The 16,081-nt window shown below is 43.1% G+C and overlaps 1 protein-coding gene across 1 annotated transcript in view; it reads right to left on the reverse strand.

Moving 5' to 3' along the window:
- Positions 1-11,033: 11,033 nt before the first annotated feature.
- CLRN2 (clarin 2) overlaps positions 11,034-16,081 on the reverse strand; it is a 10,874-nt gene continuing 5,826 nt past the window's right edge. Inside the window, exons 2-3 of the mRNA XM_006918977.1 lie at positions 13,502-13,681; positions 11,034-11,307 (exon numbers count right to left, since the gene is read on the reverse strand). Of these exons, the coding sequence (XP_006919039.1) occupies positions 11,042-11,307; positions 13,502-13,681 (446 nt within the window). The 3' untranslated portion in view covers positions 11,034-11,041. The remainder of the gene's footprint in view (positions 11,308-13,501; positions 13,682-16,081) is intronic.

Below are 16,081 nucleotides of genomic sequence, written 5' to 3' on the forward strand. Positions count from 1 at the left end.
CCCACACCCAGCTCTCCATCATCTAGCCTTAGCAAGCAATCCAGTCCTGCTCACTTACAAGAGCTGAATTTCAAGGTCTTCACCCTTGACCATGTTCCCTCATGATTTTAAAGAACTTTTTTGCATTCTTCTGCCTCGGGTAGCTAAGAGTAATGATTAATTGTTTTCTCTTATTCTCACCTCTGTTGGGGTCTAGGGTCTTCCTTCAGTAATCCCTGAACTTTATCTTCTTGGAAAATAAGCTCCCCTTGTAATATGAAGGACAGTCCTGAGAAATGCTATAGGGTATATATAATTATATGAAGGTTTTTTGCGAATGGCAGCTCAAAAAAAAGCAGGTTGTTCATCTCCACATACTTCCAGAGACAAACTGTTCTCAGTAGTTGAGGTTTCAAATAAATTCCTTTCTCTAATAAAATATTACTGACTTAAGAAAGAGAATATTATTAGATGTTATGTGTCAACTTTATGCCTTCTACAATATTTCCTATTGCAAAATGATTTTTTGTGTGTGTGTGCGTGCAAAGTTCTTTAATTCCAATTCGGCACCATTTGGATTAGTTACATCTAAATCCTTACCCTTTCAAACACTGTATGTTTTCTGTGGCACCACCCACAAGCTTGAGTACAACAGTAGTTCCCAAATGCCAACTTTAAACTTTCAGCTGGAGAACTCAGAACGAACACACGCACACACACGAATCCATCTTCCTTCCTCCTACCCCCAATAGTTTCTGATTTAGTTTTTTAAAGCTCACCAGCTAATTTTGACCATTAGCCAGGTTTGGAAACTGTTAAGATGATTCCTGTGCGTATATGTATGTACGTACGTTCCTATGGAAGTGTCTGTTTATCTATCTCTCTATCCAACCATCCATCCATTCCTTCATCTATCCTGCTTTCTTTATTCCAGAAAAAAATTAAGGTTTTGATGCAATTAACTATTCTAACTTAGAAAAATCAACCATTTAAGAAAATAAAAATATCAATAGTGGTTTAATCTTTATCTGCTTTCTTATAGTTTAGTGTTTTACAAATTTTCTTGGCATGTATTATTATAGTGATAACCTTTAAGGAGTGAACAGTTATGAATCAAAAAATTGATCCATTTAGAGTCGCCCTGTCTATATTTATACTTGGTGATTTATCAGTATCGCCAAAAACCAAATATTTGTATTTTTAGAACTCTCTTTTCCTAGAAGACTAAAAAGGACAACTTTTACCACTGTGACTTTGCAGATTACTGGTAAGAATTAAGACTGCTAAGATTCTAGCTGTGTCTGGCCTCTAGGGCCTGCAACATTACCCTGATAAATCACACTCATAATACATAGCCAGCAATGTATATAAAATATAAAAAGAGCTTCCCTTATTTGATTGAAATTTGAAATTTGGAATCTAGCATACTAGAATTGGACTGAATCTGAGTCGGAAGAACCATTTGAGGTCCCCCGTCCAACCAAGTCACCTCCAGTACACAACGCGTTTATAGCTAGTAGACTGCTTCCTCCACTTGCGTTTTTGAAATTACTCGACCTTAGAATCTAGCTTAGAAACATCAGGCATTTATTTCTCACAGTCCTTGAGGCTGAAAGTCTGATGTCAAGGCGTCAGCAGGGTTAGTTTCTTCTGAGGCCTCTCTCCTTGGCTTGTAGACGTCCTGTGTCCTCGCATGGTCCTTCCTCCGTATGTGTCTGTGTCCCAACCTCCTCTTTTCATAAAGATATCAGGCATATGGGATTAGGGCCTCCCCTAATGACCTCGTGTTAATTTAATTACCTCTTTAAAGACCCATATTCACACATAGCAACCTTCTGAGGTACTGGGGATCAGGACTTCAACATAAGAAAGTTAGGGGGACACAGTTCAGCCCTTAACAACTGTTACATTTCTGAACTGGCCGAGGGCTGTCTCCCTTCTGTCCTCTGTGACATGTTCCTACTAGATCCTCTGCTCCAGTTTGCTGTTCGCCTGGGATCTTTCTGATCTGCAAGTCTGATCGTGTGTTCTCCCTGCTTCTAATCCGTCAGTCAGGCCCACATTTCTTCACGGGACAAAGGCAGCCCTCTTGGACCTGGCCTTGCCCCTCTCATGGGCCTCAATTCTCTCCATACTTCCTGTTCCGCACTTGACCCCTACGGATGCTACAATGCTTCCCAACTGGGCCAGGCTGCTTCATGCCATTTTACCTTCGCTTAAAATTCTTGTCCTCACCCCGAGACCTTTTTCTCCACCTCCCACTTCCTCCTTGTTCTCACAACAGAGAGCGGTGGGAGCCTTTCCTGATTCCTTCTGACCGGTCACAGGTCCGGCTCCCAGAGCGACCTCTGCACGTGAGTGCATCTTGGGTCGTTATGAGGGACTGAGTACGGGAAGGTGGGTATCATTCACTGTTGAGCAGTTAACGAAATGATGTTCCAGGTCTGACATTAGAAACTCCTTGCCCCAACAGGCTGTCTGCTACACATCAGGGGGTGTCAGCGGCCCTAGACCAGGTGGCCTGTGTGAGTCCCTGAGCAGGTGATGCTCCGTCACTGTTTCTCATAGACCAATTTCTTCCCATTTACAGCTGGCTATTATGTAGTTCTATATTTATATGCATTTTAACTTAGACCCATAGCTGGGGGCCTGGTACTAATGGATGGAGATATTAATTTATGTTTCTTTTTTTTCCCCAGCCCTTTCCCCTTCCCCATTCTAGTGGATTGCAGGCCCCATGTCTCATGAGAGGACTGTGGCAATGTCGAAACCGAAGGGCTGTCGTGGTGGCTTTGCAGTGCTCGGGGTGTTCTTGGTTGTGGGTCATGCCCAATGCGGCTGATCGAGGCTTTAAACAGAGAAGCGGCCCTGCTTTCCCGTTTCAGCTAACTCCAGCCTCATCGCAGCAGCTTCTCTAGCCCATCCGACTTTTACAATTGCATCCTGAAAACACTCCACATTAGCAACTTTATCGGAAATGTTACCCTCATTCCAGCATACGATTACTATTAATGATCTTATTTATAAAACCCACGACCACCTGCAGTGATACTCTGTGTCAGGAACCAACTGTCCATCTCCCAGCCTCCTGTTATAATTAAATGAAATGATTGTGTTTCTCGTTCCTGGTCTGTACACTGTCCAAACAATGTCCTATTCTTCGTATCCTCAAGACCAAGTCTGGACACAAATATCTATTGAAAATAGATATTTTCAATAGTAACGCTCCCAAAATATCTATTGAAAGTAAGGTTAAAATAATCCGATCTATGGGAAGACAGGGCAGGGGCATCCAAATAAACATCTGGAAATATTTTCCGTGAGAAGCTTTTGTTAATTGACGTGGAGGTACAGATGAAACAAGATTAGCCATGAGTTGATCATCTTTGAAGCTGGGTGATGAGACTGCATTATAGGGATCGCTCCGCTTTTAAATATATTTAAATTTTTCCTTAATAAAAAAGTTTCTAAAAAGCCCCACTTGTTTATACATAGGCATGAGAAAGAAGTATTAGTATTATAGTGAACGAAGCTGTCCGAGGAAAGCTTATTTTTTACATTTTGTCACAATGGTCCTTAGTTGAGGAACAAAGGCAGTGACTTCCACCTCTTCGTCCACAGCAGATGAAGATGTCGCTGATGTGGCTCACCAACCCTTGAGGTGATGGCACAGCTTCCTGAGAATAAAACCTTTCTTTAGCAGCGGGAGGGGAGGGAACACTTGGGTAGGAAGATGGCATGAGTGAGGGCTGATGGGAGCTGGTGCGATTGTCTCAATCTCAAATGTCAGACCTGGGAATTTCCACTGCAGGGAATGTCATGAGATTCGACTGACATAACCATTAAATGTTAGAAAGAAGAAAACTACTTAGAAATACAAAATAAGTTTGGTATTTTTATATGAAGAAAGGGGAATGAAAAGTAGTACGATGCGCATGATTTGGGATGAGGGACAACGATGGCATCGGGACATTATGCTACAGATGGATGAACCTCGAAAACGTTAGGCTGAGGGAAAGAAACCAGTCGCAAAAGACCACATGCATAATTCAATTTACATGTAATTCAATTTACGTGAGAGGTCGGAACAGGCAAATCCGTAAGACAGAAAGCAGATTAGTGGTCGGCAAGGGCTGGGCCGATAGTGCAGAGTGGCTGCACATGGGTGCGTGGCTTCCTTGTGGGTGATGAAAAGGTTCTCAGATTGCGATATTTGCACAACTCTGTAAATACTCCAAAAATCCTTGAGTCATACACTGACGAAATTTATGGTGTATAAATTAATTCTCAATAAAGCTATTAAAAAATGTTGGGGTTTCAGAATATCGGAATTATTTTTTTAGTCTTATTACCTCATGATGTAGTTCGTTACATTATCTCCATAAACAATTCACAATTTATTGTCACTCAGTAAAAATCCAGCAAGGATACATCACACTCAGCAATGATAATAAATTTCTATTAAAAGAAAATCTCAGAGAACATGTTTCTGATAAGCTCCACTACGAAAGACTCTCAAAATTAAATTCTGTTTTTCACTAAGTGCTCGACAATTAAACACCCAAGGGGTGGAGAATGTTTGGTTCCCCAGTGGAGGATGTAGAGTCTCCTGATGCTCTACATCTTCTCTTTCCTTTGCTGCTTTGTCAAGGTCCTGTTGCTCATGCTAGCTGGTCCTTCAGGGTGGGTGGGCAGCGGTCCCTAATTCCAAATGGGAGTTAAAGGGATTTCTTTAAAGACATGAAAATGTTGACTTTAGTGCCTGGCATATAGTAGGTGCTCTATTTATGATATACTACATATATTACACAGCATTAGAAGTCATAACATTTTAGGGTGAAAAAAATTAGAGTTCATTTTATTCAGGTTGGTTATTTTACAGATGAGAAAACTGGGTTTCTAAATTTTTAACTAAAAGGCTGATAATTAGAGTGTCTTCTTAGGGCTTTTGTGTGGCTGAAGTGAGATAGCGCCTGTAGGTTACTTAGCACAAAGCCTGGCATGTGGCAAATGCTCAGTGGGGATCAGGCCTTATTCTTATCAAGCCGTGACTCTTATTTGCAGGCTAATTGGTGGCATTTCAGTGGAAAAGAAAATGAGGTCATGTGAGCACAACACCTCATTTATCTGGCAAGAATTTTATGTATGTCATAGTTACACAAGTTTCCTATAAAACTCCACTCTTAGTTTAACAACCAAAACTAAAAGGAGAAGACGAAGGAAAAGGAGAAATCTTTCACACATAGCGATTCCTCTAAAAGGACATGTGGACCTCTCCGGGTGGCTGTGTCACTCTCCAGCGCCATATCCTCAGATCATGGTTCACCTCGGGGATTCCCCGAGCCTTGCCTGGTCTCCTTCTGTCCTATGATTTCCAAAGACATACCTGGCATGAACTCCATATAAGTGATGCAGGCAAGCACCCACTCCCAGCAAGAGCTTCCTAAATTGTAATGCTAATCTCCTAGTCATGATTGCTAATAATATGTTCTTTTCATTGATTTTACATCTAAACATTATTTTATTTTCAGGAATATTTTTGGAGTGGAAAATACTCGATTTGAGTGAGGGGCACTGTTGTGGTAGGCAGAAAAATGTATCCCAAAGATGCCCTGGATTATCCAGATAGGCTTAATAGAATCACAGGTGTCCTTGTAGAACAGATGTCAGACTGAACACCTATATGACTGCTGGAAGGAGCCATGAGCCACGGAATGCAAGAGGCCTCTCGAAGCCAGCAGAGGCAAGGAAGCAGATTCTCCCCTAGACCTTCCAGAAGGTATGCAGCGAACACCTTGATTTACTCCAATAAGACCCATTGTGGACTTCTGACTCCTGAAATTCTTAAGATAATAAAGTTGCCTTGTTTTCAACCACTAAGTTTGTGGTAATTTGCTACCACAGCAAGAGTAAACTAATACAGTTGTCATTTTGGATTATGTTGCAAACTTTTGCTAAAGCATGCATTAATTCTCCTCATTAATTAACTACTGCACACTAACCTTATAATTTAGAAAACGGATTTTTTAATGGAAGAGCTAACATTTTTATTACATGCTTTTGGGAAGTTTGAAGAATTGTTTAATTCGATTTTCATAGCATTTCATATTTTTTTTGAAAAAGAAGTGTATTTGTAACATAACTGCTCTGATTTAACAGGGAAGGGTCTCGCTATCACAAAATCTTTGCTTAGTTGTACTTTAGTGGTATATTTTTATTAATGAAAATAATGTGTTATAGACTGAACCTTTGTGTTGCCTCAAAAGTTTGATGTTGAAATCCTATCCCTCAAATGTGGTACATTTAGGAGGTGGGACGTTTAGGAGGCAAGGAACCTCCTAATGAGGGTGGAACCCTAATGAATGGGATTAGGGTCTCTCTCTCTCTCTCTCTCTCTCTCTCTCTATTTAGGAGGCAAGGAACCTCCTAATGAGGATGGAACCCGAATGAATGGGATTAGGGTACCCCCCTCTCTCTCTTCTCTCTCTCTCTCCCCCTCCCTCTCTCCCGCTCTCTCTCTCTCTCCTCTCTCTGCTCTCGTCTGTCTGATAATACAATGAGAAGACAGCCATCTGCAAGCCAGGAAGTGGGTCCTCAGGAGACACCGGATCTACTGGCACCTTGATCTTGGACTTCTAGCCTCCAGAGCTGTGAGAAATAATTTCTGTTGTTCAAGCCACCCACCCAGTCTGTGGCACTTTGTTGTAGCAGCTCCAGTGGACTGAGACATCATATATCACTCAGATTTCACAGAGTGAACATAAAGTAGGACTTTGTTGCACAAATAACTAATTACTTCTCTGAATTACAGCTGAGTTTCATTGGTTTTGATTCCTGCAGTTAGCATGACTAATAATCTATCAATGAATGTATATGATAGTTACGTTGAAGGGACATGTGAAAATTAATGATTATTACACTAACCAATGTCACACAATAATTTTATGATCAACATTTTGATTTTACATGGACTGGGATAGGGCACCATGAGCCCATTAGACACCTTGGCAAGCATCAGGAAAATGCACCCTCTCTGGGTAGGAGCATCCCTGAGGGTCGAGGCCATGACAAGCCAGGGGAACAGGGCTATATCTGAGCAGGTTACTCCTGGGGTGAGACACAACCCCCTAGCCATCTGCAGAAGCCGTGGGAAGGAGCCTTGGAAGTCTTTCAAGACAGGCAGTCACGGTGGCCTTGACATTACATAGACAGGGGTTGAATCTTTCCTCCATTATTTATTAATAATATGGACTGAGCAAGTTACTGAAACTCCCTCCCTGAACCTAAAATTGCCCATTTATAAAATAAAGACAGTTATATGTGTCTTGAGTAACTGTTGTCAGAATTAGGAAGGAAATGTATAAGGTGCCTGGACCACACTAATCAATGGGCTTCATCACGCAGTATAACATTCTCGTTCTGTTGAGGAGGAAATGGTGACCTTGAAAGGGCTGGGCCTCACCTAAGGCCTGTTAGCACACATCCCTAGCTGGCCCACCGCTGGTGTTGAGCCTGCCTTGAAGCATTGGGCAGGAAGAGAGTTTGGTAATTTTTTTAGCGGTGTGGGAAAAATATAACCATTTCAGGGGGCTCTGAGTGTGAGATTTTACTTTCATACCAATTACATACTTACAGCCCATTTTGGTGATTTTGAAAATCAGAGATTCGATTTTTTAATGGAATTTATTTCGTATTTTCACTGTCATATCAGCATCAGGGAACATTTCAAGCCTGCAATTTTGGGGGGAAATAATAGTCTGTGAATCACCTTAGTTACTTCGTAAGAGGGAGTGGAGAGGTTACCCAGAATTCCCTGATGCAGGGGGCTGTGTCAGCACCAGGTGAAGCTGCTAGGCTGCTGATGCAGGTGGGCGACTCTGCAGCAGAGTCTGGGTGTGGACCAGCAGACGGGTGACCTGGAGCGAGGATTTGGTGGTCACTCAGGGATCTGCAGCCAGTAGGATCCAAGATGAGGACAAGCCTTGCAGGCAGTGACCAGGCTTTGACCAGTGGGAAGAATATTTCATAAATTATTCCAGCCTCAGACAGTGCTGGGAAGACTGGGAGGGCAACCAGCAGCCAGTGGGACAGGAGCCCAGTGAGCACAGCCAGTGCACCTCCCAGAACCAGCAAAAGGCCAGGGGACACTTCCTGGAAACCTGAAGAGGGAGAGAGAGAGGGAGGGAAGGAGGGAGGGAGGGGATGTGTCCACTTCCCTCTCCCGTAACCTCAAAACCTCTTTCAGGAGAGAGGCAGAGACAAAGAAGGTATGTGATGAAATAGCCATTTTATCCCAGAGAGGTTTAACATTACCTGGAGGGATGGCATAAAAGATCCGGTCAGGTTAAATTTAAACTGGAATGGGCATTTATTATTTTTTGTTTACTTATTAAATAACCAGATTAACTGTAGTCAAAATAAAGGAGCTACATTTTCTCTACACATTTTAGTGACCATGCGAGTGAATTCAGTGACCCAGATATTTACTCTCCTTTCTTCTCACTCCTCCCCTTACTTCCAACAAAACTTGTTAAATTCCACGTAGAAATCTCTTCCACAGTATCCTTGGGAGATGTATTTCAGATGGAACCTGATTCTTTACCAGCAACGTTACAGCCATACCTGACGGGTCATGGTTTGAAACTTGTAAGGTGTTACGGATACTTCTGAAGCTCTTTCTAAAACTTTGGATTCTGTCACCAGAAAAATGCACCCATCTTGATCAAGGTTACCTTTTCGAAAAGGTAATTCTAATAATTGAAGCGACGCCACATTCACTCTGTTCCTACATGACAGTCTGCACATACCTGAAGGCCATGGTAAAGTGGAAGGTTACAGCTGGGCTCACGTCTATGGCAGCTCCATCAACGCTCTCTCGGTATGCATCCCCCCTAGCTGCGAGAACAACATCTCTGGAGGGCAGAGGTTTTTGTCTGTTTGTTCATCGCTCTACTCCCAGCACCTAGATCAGTTTTAATTCTTGTTGAATGAATAGATGTACCAAGTTCTTCAGACGTTGCCTGAGTCTTCCCTGTATTTATGGTATTGATCGTTTTTAACCGTCACAGGACTTCATGCTAAGCTCAGTAGGACACTGACCTCCCCACTTGTTTTTGAGGCAGCATTGCAGTATGTCACTGTCTTTTGGATCCATCTCCTATCGAGTTACCTATCCCTTCTAGCCATGTGCCATATGCATATTTGATGAGTGACATCAGTCCACTAACTAGTACCGCAGCTGTATCTGGGATGGGGATAGAATCCTGTAAAGGACAAATGAGCCCAGCAGGGAATCATAAGCAATTGGAACAGAAACGATACCATGGAAACTTCCTGAAGCTCGGCATTAAACAAAGGTAGAGCAAGTCCAAATCAGGTGTCATTTAAGATGGGGCTAATGTGGGAGATTAGATAACTTTTACTTGGCATGAAGACAGGAGACAGTGGAAAGAATTCACCCCAGCTGGCATGATGGAAAAATGAATTAAAAGGGTTGTGTATCTGTAAGAATGAGGTTCTCCGGGAAGAGAACCTACTGAATGTGTGTGTGTGTGTGTGTGTGTGTGTGTGTGTGTGTGTGTGTGTGGAGAGAGAGATTGATCGGTTGATTTTAAGAAATTGGCTTATATAATTGTGGAGACTGGCAAGTCCAAAATTTGCAGGGTATGTTGGCAGTCAGGAGATCCAGCAAGATTGTTAGTTTAAGTCTAATGGCTGTTTGTTGGCAGATTCTCCCTCCCTTGGGAATGAATAGTCTTTTTCTTAAGGGTTTCCATGGACTGGATGAGACCTACCCACCTTATGGGGAGCAATCTGCTTTATGCAAAGTCTACTAATTTCCCATCCAAAAAATACCTTCACAAAAACTTGAGAATAGTATTTGATCAAATATCTGGGTACCGTGGCCTAGCCAAGTCTACACATAAAATTAACCGTTACAATACCACTTACGAAAACCCAACACAAAAGCCGCTGGGTTTACACAGTCAGTGAAGTAGAGCAACATTCTAATCTCGCTGGTTATTCCGAACCCTCCTTCTAATTTCAGCCTTGAGCCTCCCCTCATCACTGACTTCTCCTGGGACGCCCTTCCAACCCTGCTTCCTTCACCACTGGAAAAAATCGACTCGTCTTTCAGAGTTCGGATCAGATGTCACCTCTGTGACACTTTCTTTAATTCCACATCCCATTCTGATGAATTAATTCCTTCCTACCTGTCGCTTCAAATTAATTCCTGTATGTCTGTACTGTTACAGCATTGATCACACTGTCTTGCAATTGCTTGCGCATCAAACAACAGATTAGCATCGTGGTTACAAATAGAAACTCTGGCTCCAGACTTGCACTTAATTCCTGACCTCAGCAAGTTGCCCAACATCTCTGTGCCTTGGTTTCTTCACCTATAAAATGGAAATGAAGTCGTCCTGACAATCTGTAGTTGTAGTGAGGACTCAATATATGTAAAACTCTTAGCGCAGTGTCCAGTATGTAGAACCACTAAAAAAAGGTAGTTATTCTCATTCTGAGTTACTGTTTCTCTCATTCTTAGTTACTGTGTCATGTGGAAAGATTCGGTGTTCCTGGAGGGCAGGGACATCAAGGTGTCCCCCCTAATATTGTGTGGATCAGACCAGGGGTCTGTAGACATTTATTGGATTGTTCAGTACCTTCTATTTATGGGGTGCTCTACAATATCCAAAGGCTAGCAGCATTACTGCTCACTGAAACCTCATTGCAATCTTTGAGGTCATTCTTATCCTCATTTCACAGATGAGGAAACCGAGAAGTAGACAGTAAGTGAATTGTCCAATATCACCCACAGCTGGCAAGTGCGGAGTCTCCACCTCCACCTTTAAGTCCAGGGTCAGTGAGAGAGAAGGGCAGAGATGCCAGGAATTCAGGAAAGTTTTTCCTTTCGGGCTCAGGCACCACCTCTCCCTCTTTCCGTCCTTTCTCATTACCAATCACACGGACGTTCTGGGCTGTGAAGCCTGCAGGACAGACGAGGTTTCCATTCACAATGCAGAACTGATTTAGCAAAAGTTATGGGAGGAGAAGCCTATCAGTACAAGATATCCTCGGCCGTGACCGTGGCCTCTTCTATTTTGGTCTTAATCTCTGGGAGGGGAATTTGACTAATGGCCACCACAATCAAGTTTGCCGCGTGGGCCGAGGCGCTGGCCACGCAGATCCAAAATGACTCTTCGTACTGTTCTTCCACGATGACAAAGTGAAAGAGCTTCTCCTGAAAGTTGGCGATTCGTTCTGTCAGGTCGTGAAATTTCACCGCGGCCGTGAAGCTGGAGATGGCCAACGCCACGACTCCACCTGGAACCCAGAAAGGTCACCCTCATTCACGGCTCTTTTTTTTTTTTTTTTTGCAGTCATAATGACTTGGTGTGAGTGGCATTGCTGTGGCACAGACAACAAACTCACTTTGAGTTTAAAAAAAAATTCTTGGGATGATGCGAATTTTAATTTACTTTTGAAAGCTGCAGATAACCGACAGCATGAGAGGCCAGAGGAGTAAAGAAAGAAAGGATAAGCCTCGCGTCAGACGAGCTAGGAATCCTGAGCCCTCTTTTTTTTTTTTTTTTTTTCCCTTGCCCAGCGCCATCCTTTCTAGGGTATCTGCATTTGGATAAGTTCAATCTCTAAATATTTTCGGATTTGGATAGAGACCCCGAGGGCGGTGTGAGCAGTCATAAGATTACCTTACTGCACAGCTTGGGGTTTCGACAGAGGGCAGACTCTTCTCGCCTTTTTGATTATCCTCTTTCCATGCTGTAGATTAAGAAGAAATAAAAGAAGGAGGAAAGGAAAGTAGAGAGGGGAAAACTGGAAGGGTTCCAAATTTCCCGTGCTTCCTTACCCGTCGCTTCAAATTCTCTCTCTTTCTCTGTTTCTTCTCTTTCTTTCTCCTCTCTCCCTCTCTCTCAGGCTGGCTGTCTGTCTCTCTCCTTTTCTACTGCTTTGATTTTAATTAATATTTTGAAAAACACATTTATTATACTTTTTTGTTTAGATTATTACGTCTTCATTGGAAAAAAATTTGGACACCAGATTACAAATTTGCTTTTATCCCCAAATCCAGGTATAAACACTTTAAACATTTTAGTGTATTTCTTGACATTGTTTTCTCTTGAGCAAAATTAGTATTGTGGTGCTCTTACCATTTTACACTTGATTTTTTTCTCTTATGTGAACATTTTTCCACGGTAAATATTCTGTTACGGCACCACTTTAAACTAGTGCATAGTGTTTTATCCCAGCGACATACCTAATTTAATTAAGTTTAAGTGTGATTTTATTTTTGGATACCTAAATTGCTTCTAACTTTTGATATTATAAAGTGCTCCAGTGAACCTTTTTTCGTGTACATATTTGTGCTCTTTTCCTGTTATTTCCTTAGCATAAATCCCTATTGGAATTATTGAATCGAAGGACATTCGTATTTTTATGCCTTTTGACACTAAAGCTTTGCGAAATTGCGTTTTTAAAACACTAGTCAGTAGAACTCGAGAGTGCTGTCTGTCTGAGGAAGGGACTTGAGAGCGGTAAGCGTTTACTTAATAAGCAGGACCGAGCACGTTGTCCGTGCCAGCACTGCGAGGATTCGTGCAGAGGTCAACCAGACACCTGCGGTCCAGATGCAGGTGGGCCATGTGCATAAGTAATTCCACAGGCTGCACACAGTCGGAAAACACAGGCAAATGCATAGTAATCGACTTACTGACATTACATTCTAATACATGATAAGACAACATTACCCGCTTTTATACTTTATGGTCACTCTGTATAAGGTAAAGATAGTGAGGTTTATTGCCATAATGATGCCTGGCCCATTGGGCCCGGGTTTTTTGAAACAGACCTCATTTCTTCGGATTTTGTTATTGTCATTAAAAATGATTTTTATAGTTCGAAATTAAATGCGAATTATTTTTTATGTATCTATATACCTAACACATACACATTTTGTCTTGATGTTTGGCTCGGAAAATAGGTCGTGATAGTTATAAATGAGACCACGGATTAATGAAAAGGCGAAGGGCTTAGACTCAATTGTACCTGGTTGGAACCCCACCTCTGCTACTCACAGCTGTGTCACCTTGGGTGTACCTTGTTACTTCTCTGAGCTTTAGGCTCTTCATCTGTCAATATGGGTCTAATAATACCGCCTCATGGGGAGGCTGCGAGCTTTAAACAAAATCGGCAGGTAAAACCCCCAGGTCCCTTCTCTTCCCCGCCGAGTTCTCTGTCTTCTCTCTTCCCTCACCTTGACCTCTGTTTGCTGCTATACGTCCTCGGCCAATCACGCATGCTAACGATTTGTTTGTTTACTGCGACAGAGAGATTCCGTAACTTCGTAAGGAGGACATTTGTGCCCATTGGGCAGGTTACAGACTCAGGGAAGTGAAGGCTGAGGCGGAAGTGTTAATTCCCTCACATCTTTCACCCAGTTTCTTGGAACTCAGCCTGGTGATAGCGAGGACACAAAGTTCTCTGCCTGGGGCTTCCTTACCTGCCAGGACGTTCCATAGGCAGATGCCCCCGGGGCCGTTGACTGCCTTGTAGGGAACCTGGATCATGTTGAGTATGGCAAAGCCCATGCTGACCAGAGCCAGGGCCAAGGCCAGGAGGAGGAGCAGCAGAATCGTTACGTGGAGGCCCGTGTTGAGCTCCTTCACCAGGTGCGGGAAGACTGGGGAGAGAAGACACAGACAATATTTCAAAGTCCAAGCTTGGCTCAAGTTCATAAAGCCCACAAAGGCTTTACCACAAAGGCTTTCATGGAGAGAGCGAGGGCCAGGCAGCAAGCACTGGGTTTTCAAGGAGGAGGAGCCTTCTCAAGATCAAGTCATGGCCCCTGGATTTGCCACTTGTCAGGTGACCAACAATCCTCTCTTCTTAAGGGTTGATGCAAAGTCAAAATGTGCCCCAGCTGGCGATTTAAGTAGCATTGACCTCCAGATGCTGGGATCTGGTACAAGTAGATGCACTCACACCCCAGGTGGTGTCTCTTTAGCAAAGGAGGCTGCAAACAGAGTCAGAGAAAGAGGGCTGATCACGAAGTTTGAATCCGGGTCAGAGTTGCCTTCATTAAATCAGAGGGGTAGGAGCGGCCTCGGGCCTATCTGTGAAGAGGGTAGCAAGGTGTGGCTGAGCAAAGCCTGGATCTGGCTTCCAAAGATCTGGGTTCAAATCCCAGCTTTGCTCATTTGTCATGACTAGGACATATCACCCTCTGAACCCTGCCCTGCACACCCACCTTACGAGGGTGTCGAGCGGATCAGGCGAAGGACAGAGGCATAGCTACAGCTCCCACTCGCTGGGCACTGATGGGAAGCGAAGGGCATCCCTCGGACCCCTCCACGTGATTCCACAAGGTTGACGTCATTCCCCCATGTACGATGGACCCTCAGTTTTAATGTTGCACAATACTCTTTTAGAATACTTAACGTCCATAGTCACGTGGCACGAGGATCTAATATTCATTTGTTTGTTTTCTCTACTTGGCTGCCACATCCTAGCTGTGAAGGTTAAATGATACATCACAATAGACGACTTCAAATATCGCCTGGGAAAGACTCAGTTCTCTAAAAGGGCGGCTGTGGCTGCTGCTGCTTTTTTACTCTCCGACTTGAGGAAAGGCGTGTGACTTCTCAGAGCCTCAGTTTCCTCATCAGAACGACAGGGATAATCACACCTGCAGAGTGTGTGAGCTGAGGGTATTCGACATCCACTGAGCACAGTCACGGGCCGGACATATTTCACTCGTTATCTCCTTCAATCCTTGTGACAAGGGTATGAGGTAGATTTTATTAACTTAATGTCTCCTCATTAAGAAGACTTTAAGTCCCTTATCTTTGAGCGAGGTGACCCTGAACTCTACATAGGACTTTATAGTACTATATAGTATATGGTACACAGAGTTTAGCTCACTGTTTTCAGTAGTTCGAAATGAAGACTTAAAAATGGTGAAAGCCAGAGAACTCCTGGGCATACTCGTTCTTCTGTGACCATTCCAAGGTTTCTACTGAACACCTCCTGGTCACGTCAGGGTCTGCCTGTGAGCTTCAAACCCTCTGCTTCATCACTGATACCACTGACTAGCACCTCCCTGTCCCTCCTCAGGAGCCAGGATGCAAAGCTTTCCTGGTTCCACTCACCCCACACCCTCACCCTTTTCCCCTCTGGGGCCTTTGCTGGCTCACCGCCCCCTTTTATTCCTGGAAGGTTGGTGTCTCTTGAGCCTAAGAACTAGAGTTTCTTTCTGGTCCCTCTCTCTTTAAAGTATCCTTTCCACTCAGAAGCTTCCAGACACTCTGCATTTACATCCTTAGTTCTGGTTTAGCTTTCTTTCCAGTTCAGTCTTTCCATTTATAGGTTATCATTTCAGCATTGGAAACTTTATCCTGGAAGACAAGCTTCTTTCCAAGGGATTTTTTTCTGCGTACAGCTTCTCTCTTCCCTTTCTTTCCCTTCTACCTCAGTGTCCCTTAGATGTTTTTTTTTTTCTTTTCAAATTCTCAGCTCCTTTTTATTGCAAACGTGATAGCCTGATTACCTAAAGTTTCATTATCCCTGTCCATGCAATGTGACCCAGAGAAACACATGGCCAGCATAATAATCTTCATCAAAGACTTAAAATAGAAAATAATCACCTATGTGATTGGAAAAGATCCAAAAGTTTGCTAATTAATACACTGTGTTGATCAAGGTGTAGGGAGGAAGAGGCCGTCAAACCTTGTAGGAATTATTAATTCACACACCCTCCGTAGAGAGCAACTTGACCATGTCTATCTGTCGAAGCAATTTCACTTCTAGGAAAAGCACTCCCACGTGTGCTCAAAGCTGTACATATCGGATATTTGTTATGGTAGCAAAAGGTTGGGGGCAAACCAAAATGTGAATCCATAGGAGAATGATTTAGTAAATGAAGGTACAACCACACAATGCCAGCTTTTAGAAAAGAACTAATCATGTTCATATAATGATACGAACCCACCTCCGGATTTGACTTAATAAAAAATTGAGAAATCACCACATTTGGATGCTGGGGAGGGGAAATTTGGGGCATATGAAGCTATGTGGAGAGGGG

Source organism: Pteropus alecto, unplaced genomic scaffold (assembly GCF_000325575.1).
Source record: "Pteropus alecto unplaced genomic scaffold, ASM32557v1 scaffold5, whole genome shotgun sequence".
Lineage (NCBI taxonomy): Eukaryota > Metazoa > Chordata > Mammalia > Chiroptera > Pteropodidae > Pteropus > Pteropus alecto.